This window comes from Capricornis sumatraensis, chromosome 1 (assembly GCF_032405125.1).
Source record: "Capricornis sumatraensis isolate serow.1 chromosome 1, serow.2, whole genome shotgun sequence".
Lineage (NCBI taxonomy): Eukaryota > Metazoa > Chordata > Mammalia > Artiodactyla > Bovidae > Capricornis > Capricornis sumatraensis.
Window position 1 is genome coordinate 12,676,167 of NC_091069.1, and position 15,441 is coordinate 12,691,607.

General features: G+C 37.6%; 1 protein-coding gene across 2 annotated transcripts in view; it reads right to left on the reverse strand.

The window, feature by feature from the left end:
* The window catches only part of RABGAP1 (RAB GTPase activating protein 1), a 155,545-nt gene that overhangs the window by 36,438 nt on the left and 103,666 nt on the right, over positions 1 to 15,441 (reverse strand). For both annotated transcript variants that reach the window (XM_068985711.1, XM_068985702.1), the window contains exon 14: positions 1,537 to 1,650. In XM_068985711.1, the coding sequence (XP_068841812.1) occupies positions 1,537 to 1,650 (114 nt within the window). The remainder of the gene's footprint in view (positions 1 to 1,536; positions 1,651 to 15,441) is intronic.

Sequence of the window (15,441 nt, forward strand, 5' to 3'; positions counted from 1 at the left end):
TTGCCTGGAGAATCCCAGGGACAGGGGAGCCTGGTGGGCTGCTGCTTACTTTAGGACTGTGATGTTTGAAGTTTGCTTTAAAGCACTTTAGGGAAGATGAAGTAACTGTGGCAATATGTTGATAAATTCTGGGTAGGGATATATACAAACTCATTTACACTATTCAACTTTTATAGATGTTTGAAAATTTTCATAATGAAGTATGTTTTTAAATGGACTGCATTATTATACCTTTTCTGATATACTTGACAGACTTCCACAAGGAGATCAAAAAGCAGCTGGAAATTCAGGCCTTGAGCTAATGTAGATTCGGAAACATCTAGGCAGTGCTGACAACTGAGGCTGCAGGGCGGAAGGAGTCACCCAGGGAGACAGTGGAGAGCTACAGTAACCAGTGTCTGAGCACCTAGAGGAAGGCCTCTGTTTTAGGAACTCACAAGAGAGAGAGAAAAGTCATGCGGGAGGGAATCAACGAAGTTGTTACAGAAGTGAGAGCTTAACCAGGAGGAGGAGAAATCAGGAGTAGATAGAGCTGTAATTAAGATCATCATGAGAAAGAAACCACAGCATAGGGGGTCAGGAGTACGGGATCAGAGTCAGTGAGAAACAGGGCTTCTTTCTGGGACATTTTGCAGGAAGGTGAGGGATGGTTAGATTGTTTCCTTAAATGGGAAGCACAACTCAAAAGGGGTTAAAAAGGATGATGACAAGAGGATCACAATAGAAATGATAGCTCTAGTTCGATAAGTTCTTAGCGTCTTTATAGTTTAAAGCATCTAGTTGATCACTGCGGCTTCCCTGGTGACTCAGACAGTAAAGTATCCTTCTGCGATGCAGGTGACCCGGGTTCAATCCTGGGTCAGGAAAATCCCCTGGAGAAGGGAATGGCTACCCAATGTAGTATTCTTGCCTGGAGAATTCCACGGACAGAAGAGCCTGGTGGGCTACAGAGTCGCAGAGTCGCAGAGTCAGACATGGGGTCGCAGAGTCAGACATGGCTGAGTGGCTAACACTTCCAATTTATCATGGGAGAAATTGTCTTTTATTGCTAGTCTGTCCTAAAACTAGCTGTTGGTTTTGCCTTCTCAACCATAATATGTAAATTTCTTGAGGTACTTCCTATATAGTAGGTGCTACATGGGTACTTGCTTAGTTTCAGGGGGAATAGACCAAAGCTTGGTTCTGAGGACCAAGAAAATCAAATTCATCACTTACAATGTGGATACTAAAAAAGAGTTTGCAATGATGGAGGACTAAGAGGCCTGTAACATAAAACCAACTCGTGAGTCTAAATGTGGTATCAGGGAACTATTGACTGAAAGTCCTGATTAAAAGAAATCCTACCATTTTATTTTAAATTATTTCCTGTTCACCATGAATCTAAAATTGTGCTGTTACTTTTGATTTTACAAAAACTATTCTCTTTTTTTGCATTCTTGGACATAAAATACAAATTACATTTTGCAGTTATCTTTTGCATAATTCCAAAGAAACAGAATAACCACCTAAAACAGTCTTTTCTTGGGTATGAAATACCTTGCATATTTTATATAAGGAATCTTGTCCATCTCCTCCTGTGTCCTTAAAGTAGTCATGGGCTGGGAATGTCCGGTTAATATCACGAGTGATAGCACTGTCCTGGGGAGACTCCTGTGGAAACACCAGGAAGCAGAAGGTTCAGTAGTCAGTGATGGATGTACTTGTCCAGGCTAATACAACAAGGTCGTCTTCTAATTTACCTGCTTTAAAATGCTGCAGGAACATACATACACGCATGCCTGCGTCTTCAGGGAAGGAAAAGCAAATATTAAGAGGGAAAAAAAGAAAGAAAGAAGAGACCCGTTTCACTCTATACACCTCAGGTATACTCCATCTCTGCTGCAAAGAAGTGCAGGCGATCACCTTTCTATTGTTAAGAAGGAAAATGTGTTTCAAAACGGATTTCCCATAGGAAAACACTCAAAAGAAAGAGCAAAATGCTCCCGTTAGACAAACTGGGTACAAAAATTGCTGCTTTAATTGATCCTTTGGCACAAAACAAATGGGCCAGGTTCTCAAAGGGAAAACAGAAGTTCCTGGATTGGAATTTACCCAGGGGCAAATGGCATAAAAACTCACATAGCCATCTACTCAGTGTGAAACTAGACTATCAAACGCCAAGGGATTCAAATGGGCTACGGGAAAATATCCCTTGTTTTTTTTTAACCAATGGAGAAAAACTGTTTCCTCTTCTACAATGAGTAATTAAAACTAAATGAATGTCAGTAATGCACAAAATATGCCAAACACCTAGCTATTTCTAATAGCTTCCCTTTGTTAACCTTTATTTGCTCATGCGGTAAAGAATTGGAGCACAGAAACATGACGTTCTCTTTTAACAACGCATTGTCCTCAGAGCTAAGACAACAGACTTGATTCTCCTCGGTGAGACTGCATTATATTCAGCACACCACCCAAGCGCCTGACACTCTTGTTTCCAGTGAAAAATTAGTAATTTTTTTTTTGGGTCTGGTAATTTCTCTAGCCTTTTAGGTAATCAGGTTCCCAGGGCCGTAAGTATTTAGCAGTTGTGGAATCTAAAATAACTTTACATTAAAAAAATTATTTTACTGTGTAAATTTGACATGTAACATCATGTAAATTTAAAGTGTAGAGCATGTTACTCTCCATGAGTTGCAGAGTCGACTGAGTGACACTTTCACTTTGATACATTTATACTATATTGTAAAATGATTGCCAGTATAGCAGTATCATATTATAGTTCAGTATTACTGCCTACATTCCTACTGTGCATTAGATTTTTGGCTTATTTACTACTCATTACAAAGTTTATATGCTTAAATACTAGTCTTATCCTTTCAACCTCCATCACTAGCGAGCTAACTTTAAGCCTATGCTCTTTCTTAACCTGTAAACTATTTAAGCCTACAATGACACTGCCAAACTGCTTTCCAAAGAGATTTTACTGGCAGACTATCGGGATTTTTTATTTTTCTGACTACTAGTTTTTAATGCATCATTAACAAAAGTCAGGGCAGCTCTGAGCTGTGGTGATCCCTGACAGCACAAAATGCAAGGTGAGAATTAAAGATTACAGTGGTTATCTGCCTGGTGGCAGCTTCTAGGCTGTAACACATGGAGATGAAACAGAGCTGGGGATAGGGAGAACTTCCCTGAGTTGAGAGAAGAGACAGCAGAATTCAGGGAGGGCAAGGTAGCTAGACGCTGTAGCTCAGAGTACCAGAGGAAAGCTGAACAGAAAGAGGTCTGCAAAGCTACCTAGAGGGGTCCCTATGAGTCACAAAATCATGAAGATGATAAACTGGACTTCATCAAATTAAAAATCTTTAATATTAAAAACTTACTGTTAAAAACATGAAAAATGTAAGCCATGAACAGGATAAATCACCTATCAAATCTATCTGATAGGTGACTTATATCTGGAACATATAACTCTCAAAATAAATAAGGCGACAAACAACTGATTTACAGGGAGGAGGGGAACGGTGGTAAAAGATGGAATAAATGCTTCACAGAAGACACAGAGATGGCAAATAAGCACATGAAAAATTTCAACATCGTTAGTTATCAGCAAAATATAAATTAGAAGTACAATGAGATTTCTCTACAAGGTCACTAAATGCTAAAATGAAAAGTACCCAATATACAAAGGACTAGCAAAGGGTGAAGAACAACTTGAACTCTCATAAACTGCTGGTGGGAATGCAAAATGGTACAAATACTATAGAAACCATTTGGAAGTTTCTTATAAAGTTAAACATATGCTTATCATGCAATTTAGTGACTCACGTCTACATACTCATCCAAGAGAAATGAAAATAAAAATACATGTAGATACTTGAACTCAAATGTTTGTAGCAGTGTGATTCCTGATAGCCCAAACTGGGCTCCAGTAGGTTAATGGATAAAGAAACTGTGGTACATTCATATAGTGATGGAATACTCAGCAATAAAAGGGGAAAAACCCAGTGATATGCAACATGATAGATCACAAAAGCATGAGACTATATGAAATAAGACAGACATAAAACACTACTTTCTATAATTCCATGTATATGAAACTCTACAAAAGACAAAATCACAAGGTACAGAAAGCAGATCAGTGTTTGGAAGGGGCTGAGACTCAAGGGAGAAGGCTGATTTTTAAGAGCTATTAGAGAACATTTTAATATGCATATTAAAAAGCAGAGGCATTACTTTGCCAAGAAAGGTTTTTCTAGTCAAAGCTATGGTTTTTCCAGTAGTCATGTATGGATGTGAGAGTTGGACAATAAAGAAAGCAGAGCACCAAAGAATTGATGCTTTTGAACTGTGGTGTTAGAGAAGACTCTTGAGAGTTCCTTGGACTGCAAGGAGATCCAACCTAAAGGAAATCAGTCCTGAATATTCACTGGAAGGACTGATGCTGAAGCTGAAACTCCAATACTCTGGCCACCTGATGCAAAGAACTGACTCACTGGAAAAGATCCTGATACTAGGAAAGATTCAAGGTGGGAGAAAGGGATGACAGAGGATGAGATGGTTGGATGGTATCACCGACTCGATGGACTGAGTTTGAGTTAGCTCCAGAGTTGGTGATGGACAGGGAAGCCTGGCGTGCTGCAGTCCATGGGGTTGCAAAAAGTTGGTCACGACTGATCAGTTGAACTGAACTGAACTAAGAGAACTTTTTGAAGTGATGGAATTATTATACATCACATCCATGGTACTAATTAAAACGTGTTGTATTGTTCATTTAAAGCTGGTGAATTTTATTGTACATATATCACATCTAAATAAAGGTGATTTTAAAATGGAAAACAAAGAAAAGAGGATACACATACAACCAAACAAGAGTCCCTGGATGATTCAGGTCCTTCAGATTAAGAATTCCCAGTACTAGTTTAGCTGCTGCTGCTAAATCACGTCAGTTGTGTTCGACTCTTTGTGACCCCACAGACGGCAGCCCACCAGGCTCCCCCGTCCCTGGGATTCTCCAGGCAAGAACACTGGAGTGGGTTGCCATTGCCTTCTCCAATGCATGAAAGTGAAAAGTGAAAGTGAAGTCGCTCAGTCGTATCCGACTCTTCGCAACCCCATGGACTGCAGCCTACCAAGCTCCTCCGCCCACAGGATTTCCCAGGCAAGAGTACTGGAGTGGGTTGCCATCGCCTTCTCCAACTAGTTTAGCTAAATGTACTTAAAAAATGAAAATGATGCCAATTCATCTTTAAGGCCTTAAAACCAGGGTCTTAGCTTAGAGTCAGACGTATCTGGGTTTAAAAGCTGGCCTACTCTCTTACTTGGCTGAGAAACTTAAGGTAAGCTTGTCTTCTCTGTTTAATATCATCTACCTTATAAAGTTGTAATGATGGTTACAATAACCTATAAATTATAAACATGTAAAGAGCTTCCAAGGCTTCCTTGGTGGCTCAGCAGTAAAGAATCTGCCTGCAATGAAGGCGAAATGGGTTAGCTCACCTGGGAAGATCCCCTGAAAAAGCAAATGGCAACCCCCTAGTATTCTTGCCTGGGAAATCTGATGGACAGAGGAGCATGGTGGGGTACAATCCATTGGGATCACGACAGTGGAGCATGACTTAGTGACTGAACAACAATAAAGAGCTTCCAGAACTGTCTGACACATATATAAAACACCTGATAAAAGTGAAAGCAAGCAAAGCGTCCAGCACCCTGAGAGCTGGGGCTGTCCTCTATACACACACACATCCACACACAAATAAGCACATACTCGTGCACACAAATGTGCGTGCGCACACACACTGTTATACAGAGTACACACACACACACGGTTCACAGAATGTGTATTGTTTTTACTTTTGTATATCTTATCTTCCTATAAAACTATTCACATGGGGGTAGAAACTGTGATTTAGTTTTCTAACTTCCACAGAGCCTAGCAAAATTATGACACACACTTAGTGCTTGATAAATGTATCTAAGAAAAATCCAAAAGCTTCCTTAAAATTGAGTGATGACAATGCTCATGTGATCAGCAGCTCTCCTTGAACCACAATCTCTAATGCTAATGTTTATTAATTCAAGAATCATGTGAAAGAGGCATGAAACTAAATCAGAAGAGAACCTTATTAATAATTAAAGACATTCTGACTAAATACCTGGAAAAAAACCAAGATTGCTATAATGATTGATTCATTAGTGACTTTCAAATTGTGTCATACACAGGCAAGAGAATAACTGTCATGGGAAACAGAACAGCGCCTGACCTTGTGCCTTCTCTTTATTTTTTAACAAAATAAGAAAGTAAGGTTATTTTAAAAAATTAAGTGCCTTCCCTTTAGAGAAGTATATTGATTTTACCAAGCCATCCCAAAACTGAAAATTTGTTTGCTCAGGGGTTTTATTATGAAATATTTCAGTAATGCCAAAAGTATAGAGAACATATAATGAATACACATGCAGACTATCAAGAAAGCAAACATCATACATACAACTCTGTACACCTAAGTCCAATCTCATATGCCCTCTTCCTCCTTTTATAGTTAACCACTATCTTGATTTTGCTATCATTGCCAGGCATATTTTAATGTATGTGTTATGTACATATGTGTGTGTAGATGCATGTATTAATATATGCATATGAATACAGTATCTACAAACCATATATACTCTTTACAGAATGTTTGAAGTATTTTCTATAAATGACATTATAATCCATGTCTTCAATAGCTTCTTTTGGTTCAATACTATATTTTAATGATTAATAAATGGTGATCTACATAGCTCAAGTGCATTTAACTGTATAACTATGTAGTTATTTATGTATAGAGTTATTTATCTATTCTACTGTGGATAAACATTTAGATGATTTAAACATTTTCCACTACAATGTGACAATAAAGATTCATGCTTCTTCTCAAAACAAAAAAGAGAAATTGTACAGAGTAAAGACTGGGTCCTTCAGCTCAAAATACAAAATAAATCATCCTGCAATTATCAAGAGAAATGACACAAAGGGAGTCTATACTAAAAATATATATTATTGTGGGTTAATTAGGGCTTCCCTTGTGGCTCAGCTGGTAAAGCATCTGCCTACAATGCGGGAGACCTGGGTTCGATCCCTGGGTTGGGCAGATCCTCTGGAGAAGGAAATGGCAACCCACTCCAGTAATCTTGCCTGGAAAATCCCATGGATGGAGGAGCCTGGTAGGCTACAGTCTATGGGGTCACAAAGAGTTGGACACGACTGAGTGACTACTGGTTGTTATTCAGCCTAGGACACGTGACTTCTCTTCAGCTCAGTTTCATGTATGTATTTTTTTTGGCCACACTGTGCAGCTTGCAGGATCTCAGTTCCCCAAGCAAGGACTGAACCTAGGACCCCACAGTGGAAGTGCCAAGTGCAGCCTCTGGACTGCCAGGGAATTCCCTTGAATTAAAATTAAAGCTCAGTTTTAATTTTAACAAACACATAGAATATAAAATAGCAACACAAAGAGAAAACTACAGGCATGTTGGGAGTTAAGAAATCTTTGAAATAAAACTGTTTCATGAATAGCTCAAACAACAATAGATCGTAAAAGTATCAGCTTCAATTGTGAAACTGCAGCATGACAAAAACTTATTGCACCCCTAGAGTCATTAAGAGGAAAAATAATTGGACTTCACCAAAATTAAAAATTTTCTGCTTATAAAATATGTCATCAAAAAAAGAAATAGGCCAGTAGTACATGTATCTGAGAAGGAACTACATTCAGAATATATATAAAAACTTAAAGACGTGACCTAGTAAAATGGGCAAAAATTTGAGCAGACACATTAGATAAGTAAATTAAAAGGCAGTTACCAGGACAATGCCAATTAAAACCACAATGAGCAACTAAAAAGAATGAGTTCTTGGTGATGAGAGGAGAGCTACTACCTGGAACACTCTGTAGAGAATAATTCAGTCCAGTAGAGATCTGGAAAATCAGAATGATAATTTTAAAGCATTGAAGAAGATGACCCAAAGCAGCACTAAGTAGTTTCTGAAAGGTTCAGGAACTTAAAAACAAAAAGGAGGAAGAGGACTTAAAGCACTAAAACAATAATTAAAATAAATTTCACATTGACAAAACTTTTCAAAAACGATGAACAGACATGTTATTGAGGCACATTTGAAGTTCAGCTACAATAAATTATTCTGAAAAAGTTGTAAATTCTATTCTTGAATTACATCTCGACTGTAATTGTATTTCCAAAAGAGATTTCTGTTTTTTTAAAATGTCAGATGAAATCACTCTGGAATTTTATGAAACAAAAATCAAAGTTCTGAAATAGGCTATGAATGATAGATTGTGGCTTAAGAAAAACATGAAGGTTAGAAAATTATATGAAGATGACAGAAGTACAAAAAGCTTCAAAATATTCTATGCCAGCTGTGTCAGTCCTAACAGACTGACTGATGATAAAGATAACTTGAAAATGGATACACAGTTATGAGAGAGATGATTTAGAAATTCAAATGTACATAGAATAGGAACACATAAAAAACTTCTCTGAAAAAACTCTGTAACTGGTTAGTTCTCATCCATCTGCCTTCCCTCTAACCGTATGATCATGGAAGTTATCAGGTAAGTAAGGAGTAAAATGCCCTTCAGAGAAGGTGATTTTGAAAATTCACATACTGCATTTCTGAAGCCTTCAAGAATGATAATAAATCGAAGAGTTCTATGTGAACCATTTGCTTAAAATATTTGGTCTTAGGAAATATGCTGAAGAACTTGGGAATAAATCCATTTGACTTGCCAGAGGCCAACCTGTACAAAAATGATCCAAAAATTCTAACAATGATGGATTTAGGAAGTTCCTATCAGAATAATGACATCATTAAATTTGAAAAGATTCTGAAAACAAATCACAGTAACATTTTGGACAATTCTTTCCTAAGAGAACACAGAAAAGAGCTTTTGTAAACCATCCAAACTCAAGTGCTTATAAAATTAAGATTTATACCATGATACACAGTCCTTTTATTCCTAAGCAGTTAAACATAGACATAGCTGATACAGGGAACCTGTTAGCATAAAGTATACTGGATATTCATAGCCAAATTAAGTAAGTCAGCCAAGTACATCTTTTCAGCAGACTGTAATTAGTAAAGCTTTTACAAATGTGAAAGTTTTTAACTAGCCAAAGCTACAGTTTTTCCAGTAGTCATGTATGGATATGAGAGTTGGACTCTAAAGAAAGCTGAGAATGGATACTTTTTGAACTGTGGTGTTGGAGAAGACTCTTGAAGGTCCCTTGGATTGGGAGGAGATCAAACCAGTAATCCTAATGGAAATCAGTCCTGAATATTCATTGGAAGGACTGATGCTGAAGCTTCAATACTTTGGCCACCTGATACGAAGAACTGACTCACTGGAAAAGACCCTGATGCTGGGAAAGACTGAAGGTAGGAGGAGAAGGGCACGACACAGGATGAGATGGTTGGATGGCATCACCAACTTGATGGACATGAGTTTGAGTAAGCTCTGGGAGTTGGTGATGGACAGGGAAGCCTGGTGTGCTGCAGTCCATGGAGTGGGAAACAGCTGGATATGACTGAGCGACTGAACTTACAAACGTACTTAAGGCAATCATGAAGAACAATAAAACCTTATGGGAACAAGAAATGGCAAAACTATTTTAAGGTGATATGTCCTGAAAGTTACTGAAGTCATGGCAGATGTAGTTCTTTTAATTAACTGGCTTTACGTTTTGGCTGCTTCATTTATCATAAGAAAAAAAACAGCTTTACTGTCCAGAAGAAAACAAAACTGCCATACGATTGTGCAGTAGTAACATTCTGCCAACTTTTTCTGTTAAGATCCAGGTGGCAAATATTTACTCAACTCTCCTGCTGCAGTTTACTTACAGTAAAAGTAACCACAGACAATATGTAAATGAATAAGCATTTCTTCATTCTAATAAAACTTTATTTTCAAAACAAGAAGCATGCTGGATTTGCCGAAGTTTGCCAAGTCCTCTAAATATACAACATGATAACTTGTCACCAGCAACATGACCAGAGAGAAGATCTTTGGAAAGATTTAGACTACACTGATATGTTACTGTTGATTAACTTCCTATGTTTTACTTGCAGAAATTTTACCATAAACAAGATACCACAACTTGAAATGTATATGCCTTTGAACACTTTTTCCCCATGTAATAATGAATGTTAAAATATTTGCTGTATTTTACAAAAGTCAACTCTCCAAAGTGTGTATTTCTACAGCAGCAATGCAGTAAAGATTTAAAATGAAACTCTATAATTATAGTGGCATATTGTCCCTTATATTTCAAGCAGTAACACAAACAGTATACACAACTCAGGAATTCTACATACACTTTAAAACATATTATAATGGCTAAAATAAAAAGAGAATACCAAATGTTGGTGAGGATATGAAACAACTGGAACTCTTTAATTGTTGCTAGTGGAGATATCAAATGATACAACCACTTCAGTGACTTACAAGGCAGTTTCCTATAAAGTTAAATAGGCATTTACCCAGACCCAGCAATTTTATTCCAAATTTCACTTTGTTTCACACAGGAGAAACAAAACCATGTATCCAAGAGGAAAAAACATATACAAAAATGTTTATAATAATATTATTTGGAATGGGCAAAAACTAGAAACCTCAAATGTCCATTAATGGGGGGGGGGGAGACAAACATATTACCATTCATATAACAGAATGCATACACACATTGCTGGAAATAATTTTACTAAAATACTATAAATTAATAGCACTTTAAAAATGTATTCACTAAACAAATACAAAGAATTAACACCTCACACGAAAATTTGAATCTTTATTTCCCGTTCCCATACTCTTATAAAATAGGACTAGTCACTGTTCCTCAAACATCACCCCAAATTAATGAGACAGCTTTAAGTTTTAAGTGTTAGCCACTCGGTTGTGTCTGATTCTTTGCGACCCCATGGACTTTAGTCCGCCAAGCTCCTCTGTCCATGGAATTCTCCAGGCAAGAATACTGGAGTGGGCTGCCATTCCCTTCTCCAGGGGATCTTCCCGACCCAGATTGAACCCAGGTCTCCTGCATTGCAGGCGGATTCTTTACTGTGTAAGCCACCAGGGAAGTTCAATGATACACCTGCATTAAAAAAAAAACAAATCTAACCTTTAATTTTCTTAGTATAATAACAAGCCCTTTTTGTTTTCTTATTTTAATAAAACATTTCTGCTTCCTTACAATTATAATAATGGGGAAAAAAAGAGATAATTTCACAACTCAAATAACTAGCTTATATTTGGTGAGCATATGCCTAGCTTTTATATAATTATTTTTTAAATTGAGTTTATATTGTTTTGAAAATTAACTTTTACTAACTGAAAAATGTAGTGAGCCTCTTTTTCTGTTATTTGACAGTCATCCTATCCTAGCATTTTTAGTGGACAGTAACATAGCCATACCAAAATTTACTAGGCCGAAGCTCATACTCCGGTATATTCAGGCTGTTCTACTACTTTTGCTATAAACAAGGCTGTGAAGCAGAGTTGTGATTCTGAAGCGGAAGAAATGATTTGTGCAATCACTCTTTTCCCTAAAAGATCCAGCATAACTCTTGTGTTTTGGGATTTGAGTTGCAGTGCCAATTTGTCCTCCAGAACAGTTGTACACTCCAATTCATACACGACATTGGTATCACCTTTACAGTAACTGCCCTCCTGTTTTGGAACTGTCACTTATATACTTGTCTCAGCTTCCTTCTGGTCTGTATATAAAGAACTGTCTCTAAAGTTGCAGAGAATGGCATATAAAATTTACAGACTCCATCCCACTCTAACTCCAATGCATTTTTTGCTGAACCCACGTTGACAAATATAGAGGGGAAAGAAAGGCACTATCATGCAAATATTCCCTTGCTCTGTCAGTTGAGAAGCGTCCGAAGTGGCTCAGTGGTCCTGCCAATCCAGGTGCCACAGGAGACATGGGTTTGATCCCTGAGTCAGGAAGATCCCCTGGAAGAGGCAACCTGGAAATGGCAACCCACTCCAGGATTCTTGCCTGGGAAATCTCATGGACAGAGGAGCCTGGCGGGCCACAGTGCATGGGATCACAGAGTCAGACACGACTGAGTACACAGTCAGTAAGTCAGCAATGAACACATCTTGTGCCAGGATCTTGGTTTCCAATACCATTTACCAATAAAAGGAACCAGGCTCCTTATGGAAAAGATTGATTCCAGGACTGGGGCAGGAAATACACAAGATAATCCCAGAACATCAATAACTGGCAGAGGATTAGGAAGCACTTCCCTCCAACTCACACCACAAAGAAAACCCATAACCATGGGAACATGTCAAAGGAAGTATGTGCCAAACATAGTTTCTAGTAGCCACAGCTAGAACAATTTGAGCAATAAAATTAATGAAGTAATATTACATTTTAAGCTAAAGTATAAAATAAATATCGATGGGTCTATACTCATATAAATAAATGAACAAATTAGTAAATAAATGAGGGCAGAGGGGAAGAGGCAAATCTTCCAGAGAGAGCTCCAAATAATTTATGTAAACATCCGGCCCTCATGGAGGGAGCCCACTCCTCTGCTGGTTGTGCCCAGAGTCTTTCTTCAAAAGAGTACAGGATGGTAAGGGGGCGAGAAAAGTAACAACACTGAAGAAATCTGACCGACATGCCCTCAGTCAGATGCTCACGGTGCACACCAACAGTGACAAGTCACGCTGATGGCACAGCATGCACCCTCAATATGAGGTAATGAAAACGGGAGTTGGCTACGTATTCTTCTTCCCCCAGACTCATAAACTTAGGAGAAAAACACCAGGCAAATTCCAAATGAGGGATATCCTATAAAAGACCTGACCAGCATTCCTTATAGCCGCGAAAGTCATCAAAAACAAAGAAAAGTCTAAGAAACTGCTACAGACAAGAGAAGCCTAACAAGAGAGGAAGACTGAACAAAATGTAGTATCCTAGATGGGATCTGCAAGAGAAAACGGACATTAAGAATAAACGATGGAAAGCTAAAGCATGGACTTTGCTTAATAGTAATGTGTCAATGTTGGTTCACTAACTGAAACAAATGTACCATATTAAGATTTGCACTTACTTAGGCACTCAATAAAATGCTGGACTGAATCTGTGGAATACAACTGTTGAAATGAATGCTGTAGGTACAAGCTCAATAGTAATAAAAAGAGTCTCTGTTCATGTAATTAATTTTTAGGTGATTTCTTTCTTGTCCCCAATTCCTAAGCTCTTTTTTTTTTTAATTAATTTTTTTTTAATTTAATTTTAAAATCTTTAATTCTTACATGTGTTCCCAAACATGAACGCCCCACCCCACCTCCCTCCCCATAACATCTCTGTGGGTCGCATGCTGTATCCTGCATCAGACATAGACTGGCGATTCAATTCTTACATGATAGTATACATGATAGAATGCCATTCTCCCAAATCATCCCACCCTCTCCCTCTCCCTCTGAGTCCAAAAGTCCGTTATACACCGCTTTGTCTTTTTAGTGTATATGAGAAAGCACCAGCGAGGCTTTGTTACTTAAAGTGTAAGGCTTGTCTAAAATAATTCGTGCAGACAAAAATCTAAGGAAATAACATTTGTGCTGTTTTTTGGTCCCATCTTGGTTTTGAAAGTCATCCATTAGTTCAAATCACAGTGGTACCAGGTTCTGTAATTTTTCTGGATGACTATTTTTATACCTTACTGTGAGAATTGGCTCACTGAGTAACTTCTCAGGATTAACAAGGTACTGGGAACTGACGGAAACTCTTTGAATACACACCCTTTGTAAACTCAAGTTGAAAAATAGAAAGCTAAGAATGGCAGGAAGAAAAAGAAAGTACCCAAACAAAGAAAATGCAGTGGAAGGCTGCCATGAGAAATAACCAGCATAGAGAAGATTATTATTTCCAAAGTAACTTGTTGCTTAAAGAAAAAGTTAGATCTTCTTAAGATTATTTGGAATGCAATAAATGCTTTGTTAAAAGCCATCATGTAATACTTAAGAAAACAAAACAAGTCCACTCAAATCCACCATGCTATATCTTATCTTCACAATATATTTCACAGAAATAAAATAATTTTTTTGGCTACATTTTGCTCTTTAAAAGTCAGCTACAGATTGTCAGAAGTGATTTTAAAGACTTAGTTTTTTAAATTCCCTAGAACAAAAACTTGAAGGATAAGGAAATTTAAGAAGTACTATGCTTAAAAATGAATAAATAAGGACCAAAAACCTTCTTGAAGTAAAATCATTTTTTTAATGTTTTATTTCCCAAATCTCTTTCTTATTTTCATTTTCTTACTTCTCTGAATTGTAAATATTCTAATAAGGTACACCTCAATGCCTCAGTAATACACGGTATAGGGTATTTGTAAGAAACAAACTGTGTGTGCAAGCATGTTTAGTTGTGTCCCCATGAACTGTAGCCCACCAGGCTCCCCTGTCCATGGAATTTTCCAGGAAAGAATATTGGAGCGGGTTGCATTTCCTACTCCAGGGGATCTTTCTGACCCTGGAATTGAACCCATGTCTCCTGCGTCTCTTGCATTGGTAGGTAGATTCCTTTATCACTGTGCCAACTGGGAAATCCATAAAATGTATTAAAGCCCCTCAATTCCATTTATAGTTTAATCGGTAAGAATTCTAGAAATAAATATCTGTTTGATGGGCTCACTTAACACTGACAGTGTACATTTTTATCTTAAATTCAGATTTTAAGAACATAAAAATGTGTATCTGTGCAAACATAATTTTACTTGTCCCTATATAACTAGCATCATTTATCTGCAAATTAGTTTTCTTTCAACTTGCAATGCTGTTATTCCACACCAGAGCAGTAAGCAGGAATTTCAGTGTAAACCAGATTTGTGGGTAGACACTAGTTTGTATATTTATCCTGGTGATTTACTCTCAAATACAAAACTCGTAATTCTAGTAAAATATAACATTTAATAAAAGACTTTAAAAGCTCAACCAAAGGAAGGTAAGAAATTAATCTTTAACGTATTTAAATAACTGAAATAGGTATTCAGTAATTGGGGCTTCCCGGGTGGCTCAGTGGTAAAGAATCCACCTATCAATGCAGGAGATGCGGGTTTGATCTTTGGGTCAGGAAGATCCCCTCGAGAATGAAAAGGCAACCCACTGCCTGAAAAATTTCATGGACAGAGGAGCCTGTTGGGCTAGTCCATGGGCTTGCAAAGAGTTGGACATGATTGAGAGCCTAAACACATTCAGTAATTAATGTTTCAAAATTTCCACTCCAAACACATCATACACATAACAAAGTGTAACCAGATTTCCACAAACATGGAAGTAACTGAAGGCATTTCATAATCTGGCCACAACTATGTGAAGACTGGAGTTGGACCTCTGACAAATACCAAAGACAGATTTTAGGCGCTATACTGAAGTCACA